We start from the raw sequence: 16,545 nt of genomic DNA, 5'->3' as shown, positions 1-16,545 counted from the left end.
AAAAGTTTCCCCTCAAGCAAAAATAGCATTGAAAATCAACCCTCTCTGTCAGATTTTTGTTCAAGCTAAAAAAATTATTTCTTTTTTTGTTTTCTTTTCTTTTTGTTTCTTCAATGGATTGAATTGTATATGAATGTTTATTTTAATTGTGAAATGAATATTAAGTTGTATATTTAATTGATTTTGTGTTTTTGTTTAAATCATGTATGTTATTTGAAAATGGTTATTGTGACCGATAAGAATTGTATGAATTTGTGGTCACACATATGGGATAATATGTGAACTATTGTTTGATTTGTGTATTAAATATTAACACTTATGTTGTAACATAGATTCTTTTGTTTTACCGATGATCTAAGTCACATAGACTATCAGGTGATGAAAAGTTATGGAAAGAGTTCTTACCCATAACCATATGTAGATTCACAATTTGAGTTGTTATAAACTTACCCTGATCGATTCTCTTAGGTTGTGTATTGAATCAAATGTCAGTCTTTGATAGAACATACTTAATACCAATCTTCTGAAAAGCATCACTTGATATTTTGCTTGTTGAACATCCTTAACTATATAGATCCATGTGTGATTTATATTATTATACGTTTATAATTAAAGGAAATGAATAATTGATATTTGTGGATTAAAATATCTTATTTTATATACTATTTGTATGTTGAAAATGTATTTCAATAACTTACCCTTACATATCTCGTTTGTATTGTGAGCTATGATGAATTTACTTTGAAAATGGTCAAATATAGATATAGGTAAAGGAGTAAGATTTGAAAAAGAATAAAAATTGTATTTTCAACTCTCCTCTTGTAAAAATTTATATTCATATATATATATATATATATATATATATATATATATATATATTATGTTTAAGTTGATATTTTTGAATTACTATAATTTTTTTATTTCACTTTTACTTTACTTGGTTTTGTCAGTTTCCTAATCATTTAAAATTAAATTACAATACTAAATGTTGGTGGTGAAAAACATCACAAATTATGAATCCACAGTTGATAAAATTTACATTGTTTGCTATTCGTGCAACACCATTCACTAATAAGAAAAAATAGAACTAATCTTAACAATGTAATTATTCATTAAATATATTAAGAATATTAAAATCAATAACATATTACATATAAAAGTTATTATAAAACTAAAATTAAATATTAGAACTATTTCTGTTTGGGTTAAGTTTACTCAATCTGCATGTGGTACATTAATGTGTACAACTTTAATGAGTTGAAATGTTTACCCCTGATAAAATATCATCCCAGAATTAAAAGGCAACCAGGAGACAGAGCAATCTAACAGCTTTTTCAAGTTACCAACTCCAAGCCTGCTGTTAAGAGCTTTTAAAATCAAATCACGGTTATGGGTTTAGATATCAAACAGAAAATATAGACTATGGAGAGAATAAAATAAAGCATCGTGTTGATATCACATTGTCAATAACATCAATATATAAACAAAAATTACTAAATAAGAGTCCTCATTTACATGAAGGTGCTCTCAAACGAAGCTATTACTTCCGATGCCACAATACAATGTACAACAAATCTTCATCCATTACGTTGCAAGACATAATAGAGGGGATATATGATTAGATTACAACTATTGCTCACAACATTGATTTACTCACCAAAAAGGCTAAAGAAGGAAGTTATCTATCATATGGTAAACCACATCAGCACCATCAGAATTCAACCAATATGTTTTCACCTGGGACCAAGGCAAAAACACTAGAAAAAATTAGAAAAAGAAACAAGGAACATCAAGCTCGAGGTATCGTCATACATAATGACTTGTAGGTTTAAAGAACTGTTCTCAACAATTGTGAGAGGAGATATTAAAATCTGTTACAGGAAAACTAATATGTAAAGCCAAAAGTGATTAACATGTATAAAAAAAATTATATACACAACCATGCAGACTCATAAAACTGGAGTCTTTATGATCAGATGTATTAATGCCATGGTTAATACTTTCGTAACCATAATAGTTCCCCGTGCCTCTGACATGTGGCACAAGCAACAGTCCAGAAACTGAGAATCATAAACCAAGGACAGCAGTGATATCATAAAAACCAGAGTGCTATTTTGATATTTCATAGGTTTTACCAAACAAGAATTCCAACCAAACTATAATTATTTAAGATCATCAGGTTTAGTCCAGAGACCAGATCATTTTGCTTTCCCAGTCCATATGCCCTCATGATTTATATTTGGAATCGAGAAGACGCTGTTAACTACTTGCTGAAATTTATTACTCATAAATCACATGTGAGACTCATTAAATAGGGATTGAGACCTACATGATTTAAGTTTCAATAAGTATCAATTCATAGTAGAGGATGTGTTACTAGTTTTCAGCTTTAGTTTTAGACAATCAAGTTTTTCATACTCTATTGTATGTGCTCTGTTTATTGTTTAAAATAGGGGAAAAAAATTGAAATATGCTCAAGACATTATAATTTCAATAAGTTTTAGTAACCCTGTATTTTTGGATATAACAGTTACCATCAGTCTTACCTGAATTGTACTGTGAGCAATGTAGCGCTGTTTACTTTTCTGAAAGCTAACATCCACACGCTCCCAAGATACCTGACTGAGCCCCCTTATCATCTCCTCTATATAAGGAAAATATAAAAAAGTCAGAACAATAGGAATTACACTGTAGCCTAAGGATTAAAGATAACAGGAACTAAACAAGACTTGAAAAAAATAATACTAAGGTATTTGAAGAGAGAATATCTCATTCAAATTTCCTCCCATTATTACAACACAAACATTTAATTGATTTCCCAAATTGTGTGTATCATATGAAAGAATTTACACATAAAGGAAAAACTTCAGATTTTTCTTTTATGAGAAAAATCCACATGATACTAGTGCACTTTCTCCAGGTTTGGGGAGACACCCCTATCGAATATGATGTGGAACAAGTAGGAGACTTCATAATACCAAATATACAATTAGATAATTTAACATTTAACTTGTTAGTAACAAGTAAATCTAAATTCAAGCATGAGTGGGATAAATGAGCAAATCGAGAAGGATATTAAATAAGAATGTCATCAAACAAATACGGACAAACCAACTAGAAATGGTCTCAACAGATCATTCTATGCAAATTGAAATGTTGATGGAACATTACTAAAGCATAAGAGGCATGGCTAGGAATTCATAGTGTCCATCACAAGTTGTAAAAGCCATTTTGTGAGTCCGTATGGTTGAGATGGATTTGGTGGTGACCTAATTTGAGATTTATTTTGGTAAAGACCTTTGTTGCGCCTAATTCAACTAACAATTTGTCAATTGTGGGTATAGGGAATTTATGCTTAATGATCACTATGTTTAATGCCCTATAATTACGGGATTATCTTCTATCATTTCAAGGATGAAACCCACAATCGCCTCTTTTTGGGAGTGAGGGTAACAAGGCTTCACAAAGACTAGACAGGTTTGAGGATTGTTCAAGTTATGACTATTATTGTATTGTACAACTTTCGCAAAGTTGTTTTTTGGGCTTATGTACCTAGTCTAGGGATTAAGTGTTATAGAATATATTTTTCCTTGTAATGTACTTTTCCTTTTTCCATATATATAAACATACATTAGCTTAGCCAAGAACTCAATGATTTTTCATCAAATCAAGATCCAAGTTGATATCAAGAGCTTTGTTGCCGGACCACCTCTGTTCTCTATCTCTGGATGCCATATGCCATCATTTCGTCTAGCGATGATAGTATTTGGTGAGCCTCGAGGAGCTCAACCCAACCTTGGAGGTCGCATGACCAAAAGCTGCACAATGCGCCACGTGTGTCCCATGTGTCACCTTCCTGGTATTGCAATCACATTAGACCGTCATCGTTCGTCTCGTTAGGCTCTTCAAGGCGTGTTTCTACCCTTGTCCTCTTCGTTCATTACACTTAAATAGCTGGTCAAGGTTCTCCTCTCACAACATAGGGTTTTTCCCTTTCTCCTCAAATTTGTTTGTCGCTTTTGTCTCTAGAATGACCTATATTTATGCTTATTTTTTTGTTACTCCTACTACATGACAAAACTCAATTGGAAAAACTACTTATCTTGATCCACGTTTGTGGAGTTATGGTTCCTTAGTCAAGGATACCAAGACCATTTGGAAAAAGAAGTCAATGTTGTTCTAAATGAAGATAAACCTCAATGGAAAAATCTGGACTTCCTGTAATGTGTTGTTTTATGGCAATCAATTGAACATGATGTCTTACAAATACTCAGATCCTTAGACATGCTCTTCTTTTTAGAATAAGGTTCAGGATATTTTGCTAATGACATTCAACATCTCTTTGATGCAACTCAAAGAGTGGTCTCCCTCACACAAACCAATCATGATACGATCTCACATGTAACATAGGCTTGGGTTGCAATAGAAGAATTAAAGAGATTTCTTGTGATTTATTCATTGGAGGATATCAACAAAAAACTTGATGTTATACATGATCTTAATTCTAAGAAGTCTACACTCCGATTTTGATCATGTATGTGACCAAATTTTAGCCAGGGATCACATACCTTCAATGGACAGCGTAGTCAATAGACTTCTTTGGGTGCCTACCTTGTTAAAAGTTGAGTTGTCAAAACATCAACAATGGTAGCATTGCGAGGAAAGAGAGATCATACCAACTGAGTAGGAGGACATGGTGGTCGGAGTGGACGTCCTCAATGCACATATTGCACAAGAATGGGCCGTACTTTAAAGAGTTTCTATTCCTTGCATGGTTCTTCAGACAAGACAGCCCATTAATCTAATGTGGAAAAGGAGAGTCCAAACTTTCTAATGAGGAGTACCAAGAGTATTTGACACTTAATTTGAAGAGTTTCACCATCAAGGTCAATCTTCTTTAGTACCAAGTATTTCACCATCAATTTGATACTTGTATTTCTCAATATGTACAAGGTCTAGGTCCATGTATACTTAACTTAGGTGCCTCAAATCATATTTCTGGAAATAGCTCTTCAATATATTTTTTTCTCTTCTCCAACAATTCCCCACCTTGTTATTGTAGCTAATGGATCCAAAGTTGCATCTCAAGGAATTAGTCAAGTCCCTTTATCTCCTTTAAATCTAGATTGTATCTTGTACATTCCACATTGTCCCTATATTGTGTCTCTAAGCCAATTAACTCATTCTTTAAATTTTGATTCCTTTGTCATACAGGAACTTGGTATGAATCGTCTGATTGGTAAAGGGCATGAATCACAAGGACTTTACTATTTGAAAACGAGCCTACCTATGTCTTATTTTGCTACCTCAACCCCAAAGCATTTGCATGATCGTGTCTAGCGAAGTTGAAGATGATAGCTCTTAGGATTGAGCAACTTCAAGGGTTAGAATGTGAATCATGTACTAGGAAAGCATGCTAGGTCATCAATTCCAAATCAAACAGAAAAAAGATGTAACTTAATTTTCTCCACCATTCATTCAGATATTTGGGGACTCAATTGTGTCACATGTTTTGGCCTTAAATACTTTTTAAGCTTTGTTGATGAACTTTTCATTGTACTTGGGTTTATTTAATGAAAGACATATATGAACTTATGTCCATATTCATGTCCTTCTTCAATAAGATTAAAAACCAGTTTGGAAAAAATTAAAGTCTTTTAGAGTGCAATGCTAAAAAATATTTTTCTACTTAACTTTCTCCTTCTTATCCTCACAAAGTATTTTACATTAGTCAACCTGTCCTCACACTACAAATGTTGAATTGTACGCTCTCTAATGTTGAATACAAATGTTGTTGTACATCATTGGGGTAATTCATTTCTCGTTGCTTGCTTTTTAATAAATATAATGTCTTCCTTTCATGAAAATCAAATTCCTCGATCCGTTATTTTTCCAAAATGATCCCTTATTTCATGTCTCTCCCAAAGTATTTGGTTGTACTTGTTTTGTTCATAATTGTCTCTAGATTTAGAAAACTTCTCTACAAAGGCTATTAAATGTGTTTTTATGAGATGTTCTCGCCTTAAAAAATGATACAAATGCTATTCTCCAACTACCAAAAACTACTATATGTTAGTTGATGTCACGTTTTTTAAGGCACACCCTTTTTCTCGTCCTCCATGGAAACTCTTGTCCATTCAACAAGTTCTCCTTGTTCTAACTTTTTGTCCTCTAATGATTTCGGCTTCTTTTAACTCCAACAGAAATGAAAACCAGTTTTACATTGCTCCACCACCTCTCCTTACATACAAACGTAAGACATAGAGAACTCCACTTCAAATTGGCCTATTGCTCTTCGGAAAGGTATCCAGTGTACTCGTAACCATATACTATTTATAATTTTATGAATTATCATTGTTTGTCTCCACCTTATTCTTCTTTTGTTTTTTCTACATTTGCCATCAGTGTTCCTAAACTGCTCATGAGGCACTTGATCATCCTAGATGGTGACAAGTCATGATTGATGAAAAGCTCTTGCAAGCAATGGCACATGAGAGTTTGTTTCCTCTTCCTTATGGAAAGAAGACAATTAGATGATGATGGGTCTATGTTGTTAAAATTGAGCCTTGTGGTGAAGTGGATTTCCTTAATGACCGGTTGGTGGTCAAAGGATATACACAAATTTATGGACTTAACTATTATGATATTTTTTCTCTTGTGACCAAGACCAACACAACTAGGCTTTTTCTTGCAGTGGTTGTTATTCTCCATTGACCACTTCACAAGCTTGACATAAAAATGTTTTCCTTCATGGTGATCTTGAGGAGGAAATTTAAATGGAGCAACCTCTTGGAATTTTTACTCAAGGAGAGTCTGGTTTAGTGTGTAAATTACATCGCTCTCTTTATGGTTTGAAGTAGTCACCCCGAGTTTGATTTTGGTAAACTCAATCAAGGTTTTGGATTAAAACAATTTGAGGCAAATCATTGAGTTTTCTATTGTCATATTTCTCCTAGGAAGTGTTTATCTAATGGTCTATGTTGATGATATAGTTATCATAGGGAATGATGTTACTAGGATCTTTTCAACTAAAGGAGCACTTATTCAATCATTTTTCAAACTAAAGATCTTGGTTATCTGAAATATTTTTTGGGTATGGAAGCGACTCAATCACAGGAAGGTGTTGTTATTTCACACAAAAAATGTACTTTTGTCATTCTAGACGAGACAAGGTTGGAAAATTGCAAGCTTGTAGGCCTATGGATGCAATCAAAAGTTGATGGTGGACCAAGGTGAAACTTTTTCAAATCTAGAAAGGTACAAGTGGTTGATGGAAAAACTCATTCATGGCAATATAATAACCTGATATTTCTTATGCAATTGGAGTCATTGTCAATTCATGCAGAATCCTCACATTGATCATTGGAAATCAAAAAGACTCCAAGACAAGGACTATGTCTTGTGAACTTGTGTGGAATAAACAACTCCTTCAAGAGTTGAAATTTTGTGAAGTTGAACAAACGAAATTGAATTGCAAGAATCAAGGAAACCTTCATATAGCTTTCAACCCTGTGTTTCATGAAAGGACCAAATACATAGAGATTGATTGTCATTTTATCAGGAACAAACAAGCCAATGTCCAAGGAACGTTGTATTGGATTTACCAATCCTAACAACCAAGATTTATCAACTTTAACAACCAACTTGCAAACTTTTTCACTAAGTCCTTGATAGGGCCTAGAATTCATTTTACATGTTCCAAGCTTGGCGCATACAATTTTTATGCTCCAACTTGAGGGAGAGTATTAAAATTAAGACTATTATTGTATTATGCAACTTTCATAGAGTTGTTTTTTGGGTGTGTGTACCTAGTCTAGAGTTGAGTGTTATAGGATATATTTTTCCTTGTAATGTATACTCTTCCTTTTTTTTCGAAATATATAAAGTATACATCAAGAGCCAAGAACCCACTTATTTTTCATCGCATCCAAAGTCAAGTAGGGTTAAAGGGATATGGTGATTGCAAGGGCAACAAGGTGGTAGGTCATGGGTTGTTGGAAAAGGGTGGGGTACGAATGGAGAATGGTTTGCATTTCGAGGTCTTTGACTTAAGAGTAGTGGGAACTGTGTGGATGAGGAATAAAAAGAATATGGGTTGGAAGGTGAGGTAGTAGAGGTATGCAACTAAGTTAGAGTGTAGTAAATGTCATTTAGTAGTTTGTGGAAGGGGTGGGATTGGGTGTATGTTGGCCAAGAATCGTGAAGAGGGTGTTGTTATGAGAAAAAAAAAAAGAGCTAGGTTTGGCAAAGTTGGCAAATATGTTGTTCAAAGTGGACAAACACTCCAATCCCAATACAATGTCAACACCTTCACCTTCAATAGGTAGTAGGAAACAAGGATGGTGAGGTTTGTTGTAGTTTGGAGGTGCCCTTTGGGGCAAACCCAGAACATTATGTGGGCACCATTTACCAACCATCAAGGAGAAGGATTTAGTGGGTATGGTGGAAAGGTTGAGATGGGTAGCAATACGTGGTTGAAGGATGTTGTGGGAGCTTCTAGTATCAATAAGGGTAATGACGATTACACCGAAAATATAGCCAAGAATTTTGGTGGTCGAAGTAGCGGTGGTGAAGAGGAAAACGACGAGTGAAACATGTGTATGGCTGAAAAGGGGTAAAAGGGAAGTTGTGGTGTAGGCCTTGGTAAGAGTGATACGTTCCCGGTGGTGGATGGGATGGTGGTGGTGCTAGGCGTTGGTTTTGAAGTGTGACATGTGAGGTTAGGCAAATGGTTGAAGACAATGAGATGGAAAGAGGTGTGGTAATCATGATAATGGGAAAATGAGGTGGATATGGTCGTTGAAGTCCGTGAGAAAAGACTAGAAGGACTGATGGCGTTGTTGAATATGGGAGTGTTGACTATCATTTAGTTGTTGTTTGATTGTTGATATGGGTTTGCAACTGAGCGGGCCTACGGTGATAGCTTGCAACGCTTCCTCCATATCCTTAGCTGTGCTATTGGATACATGGTGGTGGCAATAAAAGCACCAAAATGTATGGGAGAAATAGGAAGCTAGGTCCAGGGTTGCAAAATAGAAGACAGATTGAAAATAAAAGATAAATTTACGAAACTCGTTTTTCATTCATTGCCTTTCTCATATAGATACATCTTAAATAGAGTAACCTAAGGAAAATTGGCTCAGACAAGTCCCTTCCAGGAAAGCATGAACATAATTTGGTCACAGGTGTCCTACAGTCTATAATATTCCTTAAACCCGTGAGGCTTTATAGTCACACGTTTGGGCCTCATACTCATGTGGGTTGGCAGCCCAACAGTATACTATGGTATATTTGGTGCAACTAAGACGAGTGTATCCACTGAGACAAATGTAGAATGAAAATATTAAATAAAGTGAATGCTAGGCATATGTTTGACCAAGGTGTGTAAAGTTAATAGAAAAAATGTGACCATAATGAAAAATAATGATATTTTAATACAACAGAAGCAGAAATTAGGAAAAGAATGAAAATTTTATTTCTAGAATTCCACCATCTGCATCTTGAAAAATATGGGTACAAAATCAGAGATGAATTTACAAATGAAATCCTGAAACAGAAAAAAAAAGGTATGACATTATAAACTCCAGGGTGTTCGTAAGCGCTATGGTTCTCCCTTCCCCTTTTTTCTGCTACAAACCCACTGAGAAGATTTGAACAGTAGTATGAGATGTAGAAAGAAAAATAATGAATCTATTAATTTATTGATGAAGGAAATCAAATCAAATCTGAACAGAACAGGGAGTTAATTCTTCTTCCAAGGGGTTTCCTCTTTCCACAATGAGCAACTTCTCAATTCCTTAAAGCAACAATTAAAGACAATAATCCTTGTCCTCTCTCTAACTATATAAGTTAGGCTCTTGCCCTTGCTACTATAACAACCTAAACAACTTTAACTACTTTGTAACTAATTTTAAAGCGTCTACGGTCCTATTAGTATCCACCTCCTTGAAGTTACACCTCGTTCTCCAAGAGGAAATTAGGGATTCCGCTCCCAATTTTCCACTGTTCCTTTTCAGGCAATCCATCTCTCCATTGATTCACGATAGGCACCTTTTAGGAACCAATTTCAAGTACCGGACATAAGTCATGGATTCTAGTGTGGGGTTTGGGGTTTAGGCTCTCAACTTCATTGGCTAGCTTTATTATGTATCTTCCCAAGGTTATTATTATCAACTGGTATTAGAGCCTTTTCACAATGTTTCTGAACTGCAACTGAGCAGCACTGATATACACTAGCATTGCAGTATTTGTCCGGGATTAATGAAAGGGCTAATGCACACCCAACTTGGGTTGGCACTAGGGCAATAGCACATGTGGGTGGAATGTTAAGATTCAATTGAAATGTATAAGACTAGGGTACCACATCGAATGGGATTTAACTGTGGGGTTTGTAAAGGAGTAAAACTTTCCAACCACAATGGCTAGCTTTTGTGGTGTGGTTCTTCCAAAGTTTTTTGTCAACACTATTACTATATATCAATCAGAAGAACACATACAATCCTAAACATCAAATCTAAGATAAAAGTCATCATCTTCCAAATGATATGATACTAAATCGTTCAGCAGGAGCAATACAGAAAGACAACATGAATCAGCGTCAATGTTATATTACCAAATTGATAAAGCCTTTTTAAAATAAGGGAATAACCTTCTAAGTCAATTATTTGGCCTCCAATATTAGATGCTTTATTGTGAATGTCATGAGCAGTCTCTCCTTCAACATAAACAATGTGTGGGTATCTCTCATCAATGACAAGAAGATTGGACTAGCACAACACAAGGAGCAAGATTTAGTCCCTGAGATCAATTAAAGAATTAAAGTAACCTATTATCAAATGGTTTGGCTATACCTTTGGAAGTTCATGTTGACGGCGAATTGATGAGGTGCGCCATCCTACCATATCTTAAAGACAGGTCAAGAAATATCAGAAGAAGAAAAGCATTTCTTTATGCTAAACAACTGTCTGCAACATTGTGCCAATACTGTTTCAGGTAAATTACTAATTTTGCAGCCAAGATGATAACGAAGCTAGCTGTCTACAAGTTCTTTATAATAGCACATGCAAACTGCTGCCACTAACTTTGACATAAGTGGTTGACTACAGATCCATCAGGCATAATCATATATTGTCAAAGATGAATTATTATTTAAAACCTAAATTTTAAAGAGGATACGATCAAAATTTGCATTTGCATACGCCACTCGACGCTTAAATGCACGTAAAGCTGACCTATATCATCACAAACAATTAGATTGTAACTAATACAAAAACGAATATTAGCATTTTGATGAGTTTAATTGATACTTTAATACTAACATAAACTTTAAATCATCAGAGTCATTAACCATTCGCAGTAGCAGAGGACGTTTTCCATCATCATTGTCCATGAGGAAGAGATGTTTCCCAGATCTTCCAGCAACTAGATGTGCAGTTTCGGATGCTCTTCTCTCAAGGAAAGAAAGGCCGCAAAGGAAAGGAAGCTACAAGAACCAAATGATAAAGCAGTAAGAGACCATATTGCAAGCCGAGTATGTACTTCATGTCCAACATTGAATCAATGATCGAACTAACAAAACAACACAATGGTGTTTCACAACAGCTCTATTTCACAAAAAATTAAAAAGATTCACTGCAACTCAATGTTTTATGATTGTTCACACACAAATATTTAGGAAAATTCATAGCACCACTAATCAAGGCAAGTGAGTTAGGGAAAAATGTGAAAACTCTTTTTTCTCTTACATTACTAATTCAATACTTTTACATTTTGAACACAAATTTATTCACTACTTCATGGAAAAGGCAATAAACAGAAATAAACACACTGGTTTGCATAAGATTCTATATCAATTGCAAAAAGAAGTAATTGGTCTTTGGTATGTTTTCATATATCCATATTCAATACCCTTCCACCACATAGACATTTGAAGATAGTTAAGAAGGAAATGGATATTATCAGGTGCTTAGGTTCCTCATCAAAAAGTATGGGTTGCTCAGTAAAATACTTAAGTGGCTTGGCTCTGCTACATTAGTAGAACATTTGAAGGAGTGCTTGAGTGCTCATCAATATCTAATGGAAAATATATACAATTACAGCCAATACAAATTCAGTGGAAAAATATCTTTCTTGCCACACATCAGTTATAAACTAACACTAAATGCTAAGTGACATACCTAGGATAATAATAATCTCCAGTGGAAGCACTGAAATCACATGGACCAAATCAATTTTGGAGTTTAAATTACGTGGCTTTCAAGAAAAAAGAAGGAACTAAATGTAATGATTTCACTAATTGAACTCAAATGCCATCTACGTGCACCTATTTCGGAAAATAAAGTTGAAATGCCAAAAGATTTAAGTCTGGTAACAAGACACAGAATATTGCAGCTACAGTTCATAACAAACTTAAGCTACCTGTTTGTTTCCTCTTGAACCAAGATGTGGTGTTGCAAATGTTATAAAGTTCATGGGCTCTAACCCAGCAATTTTGGCTTCATAACTCTGTTCAAGGCATTGCTTTGAATATTCTGACTTCTCTTCACTGAAACAGTCTCGGCTGGTACCAACAAGTGTCAATGTTGAAGAATAATCATAAAGTCTCCCAATAGCATATCTTGCCACCAAGCCTCCTAGAGAATGTGCCACAAAAGATATCTTCTGCACCTCTGGCCAACGTCTAACAACAGATAATACCTGCAGAATTATGAATTAAAACCAAAAATTTAGAAATGACTGAGTCATTCATTGCAAAGCCATCACAGTCCATGAAAATTAAGTGAAGTATGAATGCAAGATTAAGATGTGTAGAGACAACAAAAATCATCATATTACAAAGTACCTCTTCGGCTAGCCTCTCACCCATTGTATCAACGCCATCAAATGTCAATTTTGAAGAATTGCATTCACTGCCTGTCCACAAATTATCAAACAAATGCAATTAATGTTTTTCTTTATAAACAATGCAAAAATTAATAAAAGTGAAGGATTGGGGGACTTGACAACCCCAGGGATAGAATCAGAAGAATAAGCATGATGGTTTAACATTCAAGAAAATAAGAAAAAAAAAAGTTGACAAATTTCCTCAACCAAACATCTTTAGTTTGTTTAAGATATTTTAGACCTAGATCAAAGAGAAAGACTGAGAGAATTCATTCGACCAACAAAACTATACCTTTGAAACCATCCATTTGTCGTCCCACAACCACTGATTTACAAATTGATCAAAAATCTAACTAGAAAATTAACAATGCAGTGATATAATGCATTTCAATTTCCCCAAAAAGTTAAATTTTTAGATGCAGAGGAAAACAAAAGACTAAATTTTGACAGGAGATGGGAATGCTTACGGTGTACAATTACTTTATCTGGAAGCTTCTTCACAAACTGCTCTGCTGCATATCTCCAATCAGAGGCACTGAAATATCAAGGTACATTTTACCTTAATATCCACTCAACATAGAATATTATCACCCACAGAATTCATTACCAAAAATCTAATGAACGTCCATGCACAGAAAACAAACAAGATAATGAAACTGAATTATATCTAATGAACACAGAATCCAATCATCCATAACTTACAAGTAGAGAGATAGAATTCTGCTGGATCAATCCATTATTGATCTAAAAGTGAAGTTTGAATATAAAAAACGATACAAGTAAAATATAAAAATAAACTACAACAATTATAATGGATTCCTATTTTGGAACAGAAAAAGAAATCAGGACACCAGATTAGAGCAAAGCCCTAAAAAGCAGTTAAATACTAGGAATGATTACATTGACCTATCAGCTTTAACTACACTACCATCGTTCTCTATCCACTAATTACACCTACTTTCCTTGCATCTCTAGCATTTTTGTAAGACTTCTTATTTTACTTAAACTTTAAATTGACATCACCACGTTGTATCATTTTTAACACTCTTCTTCAGATTCTGTTGCGATTGTGAGAACTCATAAAACTTCTACTTTCATAATTTTTAATTATATTTCAATTTTTTACCACTTAAAAGAGTACTTTAATTATACAATTAAATAATTCTATTAAGTTCGGATTCTTATACAAGATCCCAATTCTAAATTTAAAACTTTTAGCACTTCTTTAATAAGAGATAGCTTTTGAATTTTTAAGACTTGGTTAATGTCCACTAGTGTGGTTATGCCCTTAGAAGCTACTTACTATTACAGAACCTAACGGGGTAACTTGGAGTTTCTCACTCTTAAGTTTTTCATCATTTGGATTTTAAAAAATATTCCCATGTTGAATTGTACGCAAAGCATGCTACAGTGAGAATGAAATTCCATAGACATGGAAAGAGGTAAATGTAAAACGTTACCTCCCAATAATTCCGTTAACCATAATAACAAGGTGACGAGGGACCGAATTGGGCGAAGCGGCGGCGGCAGCGTCGAATAAGTCTCGGCTGCCGACTTCGACTAAGTTGCGGCCGCCGGCGTCAGCGTCGGCCTTGAAGCAGCCGCGGCCCATTCGGCGGAGCAGTTCCATTTTAAGGGTGAGATTGGGGGCGGCGGGTCTGGATCCTGGATCGAAGCAGCAAGGGCCGAACAGTAACCAGGTCGGGTGGCGAGTGGGTATAGGGGGTTTGGGTCGGAGCACAGAGCCGGAGTCTGAGGCCAGCATGAAAGAGGTTTAATGTTGCAGAAAGAAAACAGAAAGTTAGTTGTTATGATTTGATTCTGTGAAGCTTTTGGCTTGAGGTTGAAGGTTGCTGGAGCAGTTAGTTGAATGGTTCCCTCTCCTCTCCTCACCTCACCTGCTGCTTCATTGGTCAATGCTCACACCATTGTTTTATTGCAACTTCAACCCTGCACATGTGACCATTTCAACTCATGCCCAACCTCTTTAGATAACACACATTCAAAGAAAAAACAAATTATTTTGAGTATTTTCTATCTACAAATAATACAAACTCTTCCTCATTCTACTACTTCTTTTTTCTTCATTTCATGCACAAACTAAAATTAGTTACAACACTTTGGCATGTGCACCTAAACTTTTATACTATTTTGTCCCAAACTTTGTCTCCTTGTACAAAAAGATTTCTAGAGGCTAAATCTTAGTTACAACTAATTATTTTATCAGTTTCTTTAAACCTTACAACACTTGCATCTAAGTTTTTTTTTTAGCATTAAGTGTCTCTAGATTTTCACAACACAAAGGTTTAAAATGTTTCCCAAAATAACTATCAACCATGAGGATATGCACAAATAAACAAAGTTCATGTAAAGATTTGTAATTGGAAAAGTTTTAGCTTGTAGTGGTATCATCATGGTAGCATAACTAGTCATAAAAAACAAAAAAAAATAAGTGAACTACTTCTTTTGCCTTTTGCTAAAAAATATTGTGTGCTTCTTACAAACAATACTCTGTTTTGTAAAATGTGAAAAAAAAATATGGCATAAATACGTTAGTAATTTGTCTAATATTTTCATTTTATCTTTCTATCTCTAAAATGTTTTTTATATTGCAAAATTACATGATATTTCATATATTATTTCCTCATGACAAAACCATGATAACCATGATAAAAAAAAATAAAGCTTTATATTATCAAAACTAAAATGATTGAACTTTCTTAAGTACTAAATAATAAAATGAATTTATATAAGAATCATATATATGTGTCATCGTGACAACAAAATGGAGAAAATTGTTCAAAATAATAGATAAGAAATTATAGAAAAAAAATAGTTTTTAAAACCAAATTATTTGGGAGTCAGTTACACATGAAAAAAATATTAACACCTTACAAAGTAAATTATAAGGCAATATCTTTAACTAAATTTGAAAAAATAATATAGACTTTTAAAAATATTTAAAGAAAAAAATTAAACTACGTGTTAATTGTTTATGTTAAAACATATAAAAAGGTTTTGATCTTATTTCTAATGTATTTTAATCATGGTTGTAGAAAATCATGGTTATATAGTTATTTGTCTAAAGTAAATTGTGTGTTGAATACTTTTTAGTTTCATGATTTATACTTTTATGAGGTTATATTATTAATATATCCAATTGTGCAAGGTATAATATAAGAGAATACTTCAAATACAATAAACAAAACTAGAATAAATTATGCATAGATGGTATAGATTATTGCATGAATTTTATTAGAAGGAAAAATTTAATTAAATTAAAGTTTATTACACCTAAGAAATTTTTAAATGTATAAGATGATGCATATGAAAAGAAATACGTTAGTTTTAGGAAAAGGTCCAATAGAGCTTTAAAAAAAAATTATCAGCATTTTTAAGAGATTCATAATGATATCTTTGAGCTTATCCTCTCGGATGGATTTTATATTATTTTCATCTATAATTACTATACAAATCTACTTTTTTTTCTAAATTTGATTTTCCTTCTGAAAGATTTGTGACCAATAATTCCTTGTAACTTGGTTACATGATCTTGTCCAAAAGTTCTTGTAAATAACTCCAAACTATCTTAAAAAAAATTCACCCTATATAATTTTAAAAGTTAACTTTGCTCTTTTAGAAATAAATGATCAGATATGAGTA

The 16,545-nt window shown here is 33.9% G+C and overlaps 1 protein-coding gene and 1 pseudogene across 7 annotated transcripts; one reads left to right on the top strand and one right to left on the bottom strand.

Annotated features, from left to right (window-relative positions):
* Positions 1–1,089: 1,089 nt before the first annotated feature.
* LOC137822857 (putative lipase C4A8.10) lies at positions 1,090–14,996 on the bottom strand. 6 transcript variants are annotated; one of them, XR_016515401.1, is made up of 11 exons: positions 14,343–14,994; positions 13,350–13,417; positions 12,842–12,912; positions 12,418–12,696; positions 11,348–11,482; positions 11,176–11,231; positions 10,851–10,903; positions 10,649–10,766; positions 2,547–2,644; positions 1,658–1,737; positions 1,090–1,357 (listed from the first exon to the last, which is right to left on the bottom strand). XR_016515401.1 is itself a non-coding variant. In XM_068627870.2 (11 exons), the coding sequence occupies exons 1-10, from the start codon at positions 14,645–14,647 to the stop codon at positions 1,666–1,668; spliced, it is 1,284 nt and encodes a 427-aa protein (XP_068483971.1). In that variant the 5' UTR covers positions 14,648–14,996; the 3' UTR covers positions 1,090–1,357; positions 1,658–1,665. The 6 variants fall into 6 exon arrangements, 4 of the variants coding, with proteins under 4 accessions (XP_068483971.1, XP_068483970.1, XP_090150997.1 ...); XM_068627870.2 differs by having other exon boundaries at positions 11,319–11,482; positions 14,343–14,996; XM_068627869.2 differs by having other exon boundaries at positions 1,090–1,354; positions 11,319–11,482; positions 14,343–14,996.
* Positions 4,072–8,119, top strand: LOC150025269 (uncharacterized; annotated as a pseudogene). The gene has a single exon (XR_016515468.1). The product of XR_016515468.1 is annotated as an uncharacterized LOC150025269 (transcript).
* Positions 14,997–16,545: the final 1,549 nt, after the last annotated feature.

This window comes from Phaseolus vulgaris, chromosome 9 (assembly GCF_051622355.1).
Source record: "Phaseolus vulgaris cultivar YP4 chromosome 9, ASM5162235v1, whole genome shotgun sequence".
NCBI lineage: Eukaryota > Viridiplantae > Streptophyta > Magnoliopsida > Fabales > Fabaceae > Phaseolus > Phaseolus vulgaris.
The sequence above is the reverse complement of the archived record's forward strand: the minus strand, read 5'-3'. Positions and strand labels throughout refer to the sequence as shown.

Excerpts from the sequence above, each read along its gene's own strand:
- LOC137822857 (XM_068627870.2), bottom strand. The coding sequence starts at position 14,647 with ATGCTGGCCTCAGACTCCGGCTCTGTGCTCCGACCCAAACCCCCTATA. Across the intron at positions 2,645-10,648 it reads CCAAATAATTGACTTAGAAG|AGGAGATGATAAGGGGGCTC; the intron begins GTTATTCCCTTA and ends TTCCTTATATAG. Across the intron at positions 1,738-2,546 it reads TTGCTCACAGTACAATTCAG|GTGAAAACATATTGGTTGAA; the intron begins GTAAGACTGATG and ends CCTTGGTCCCAG.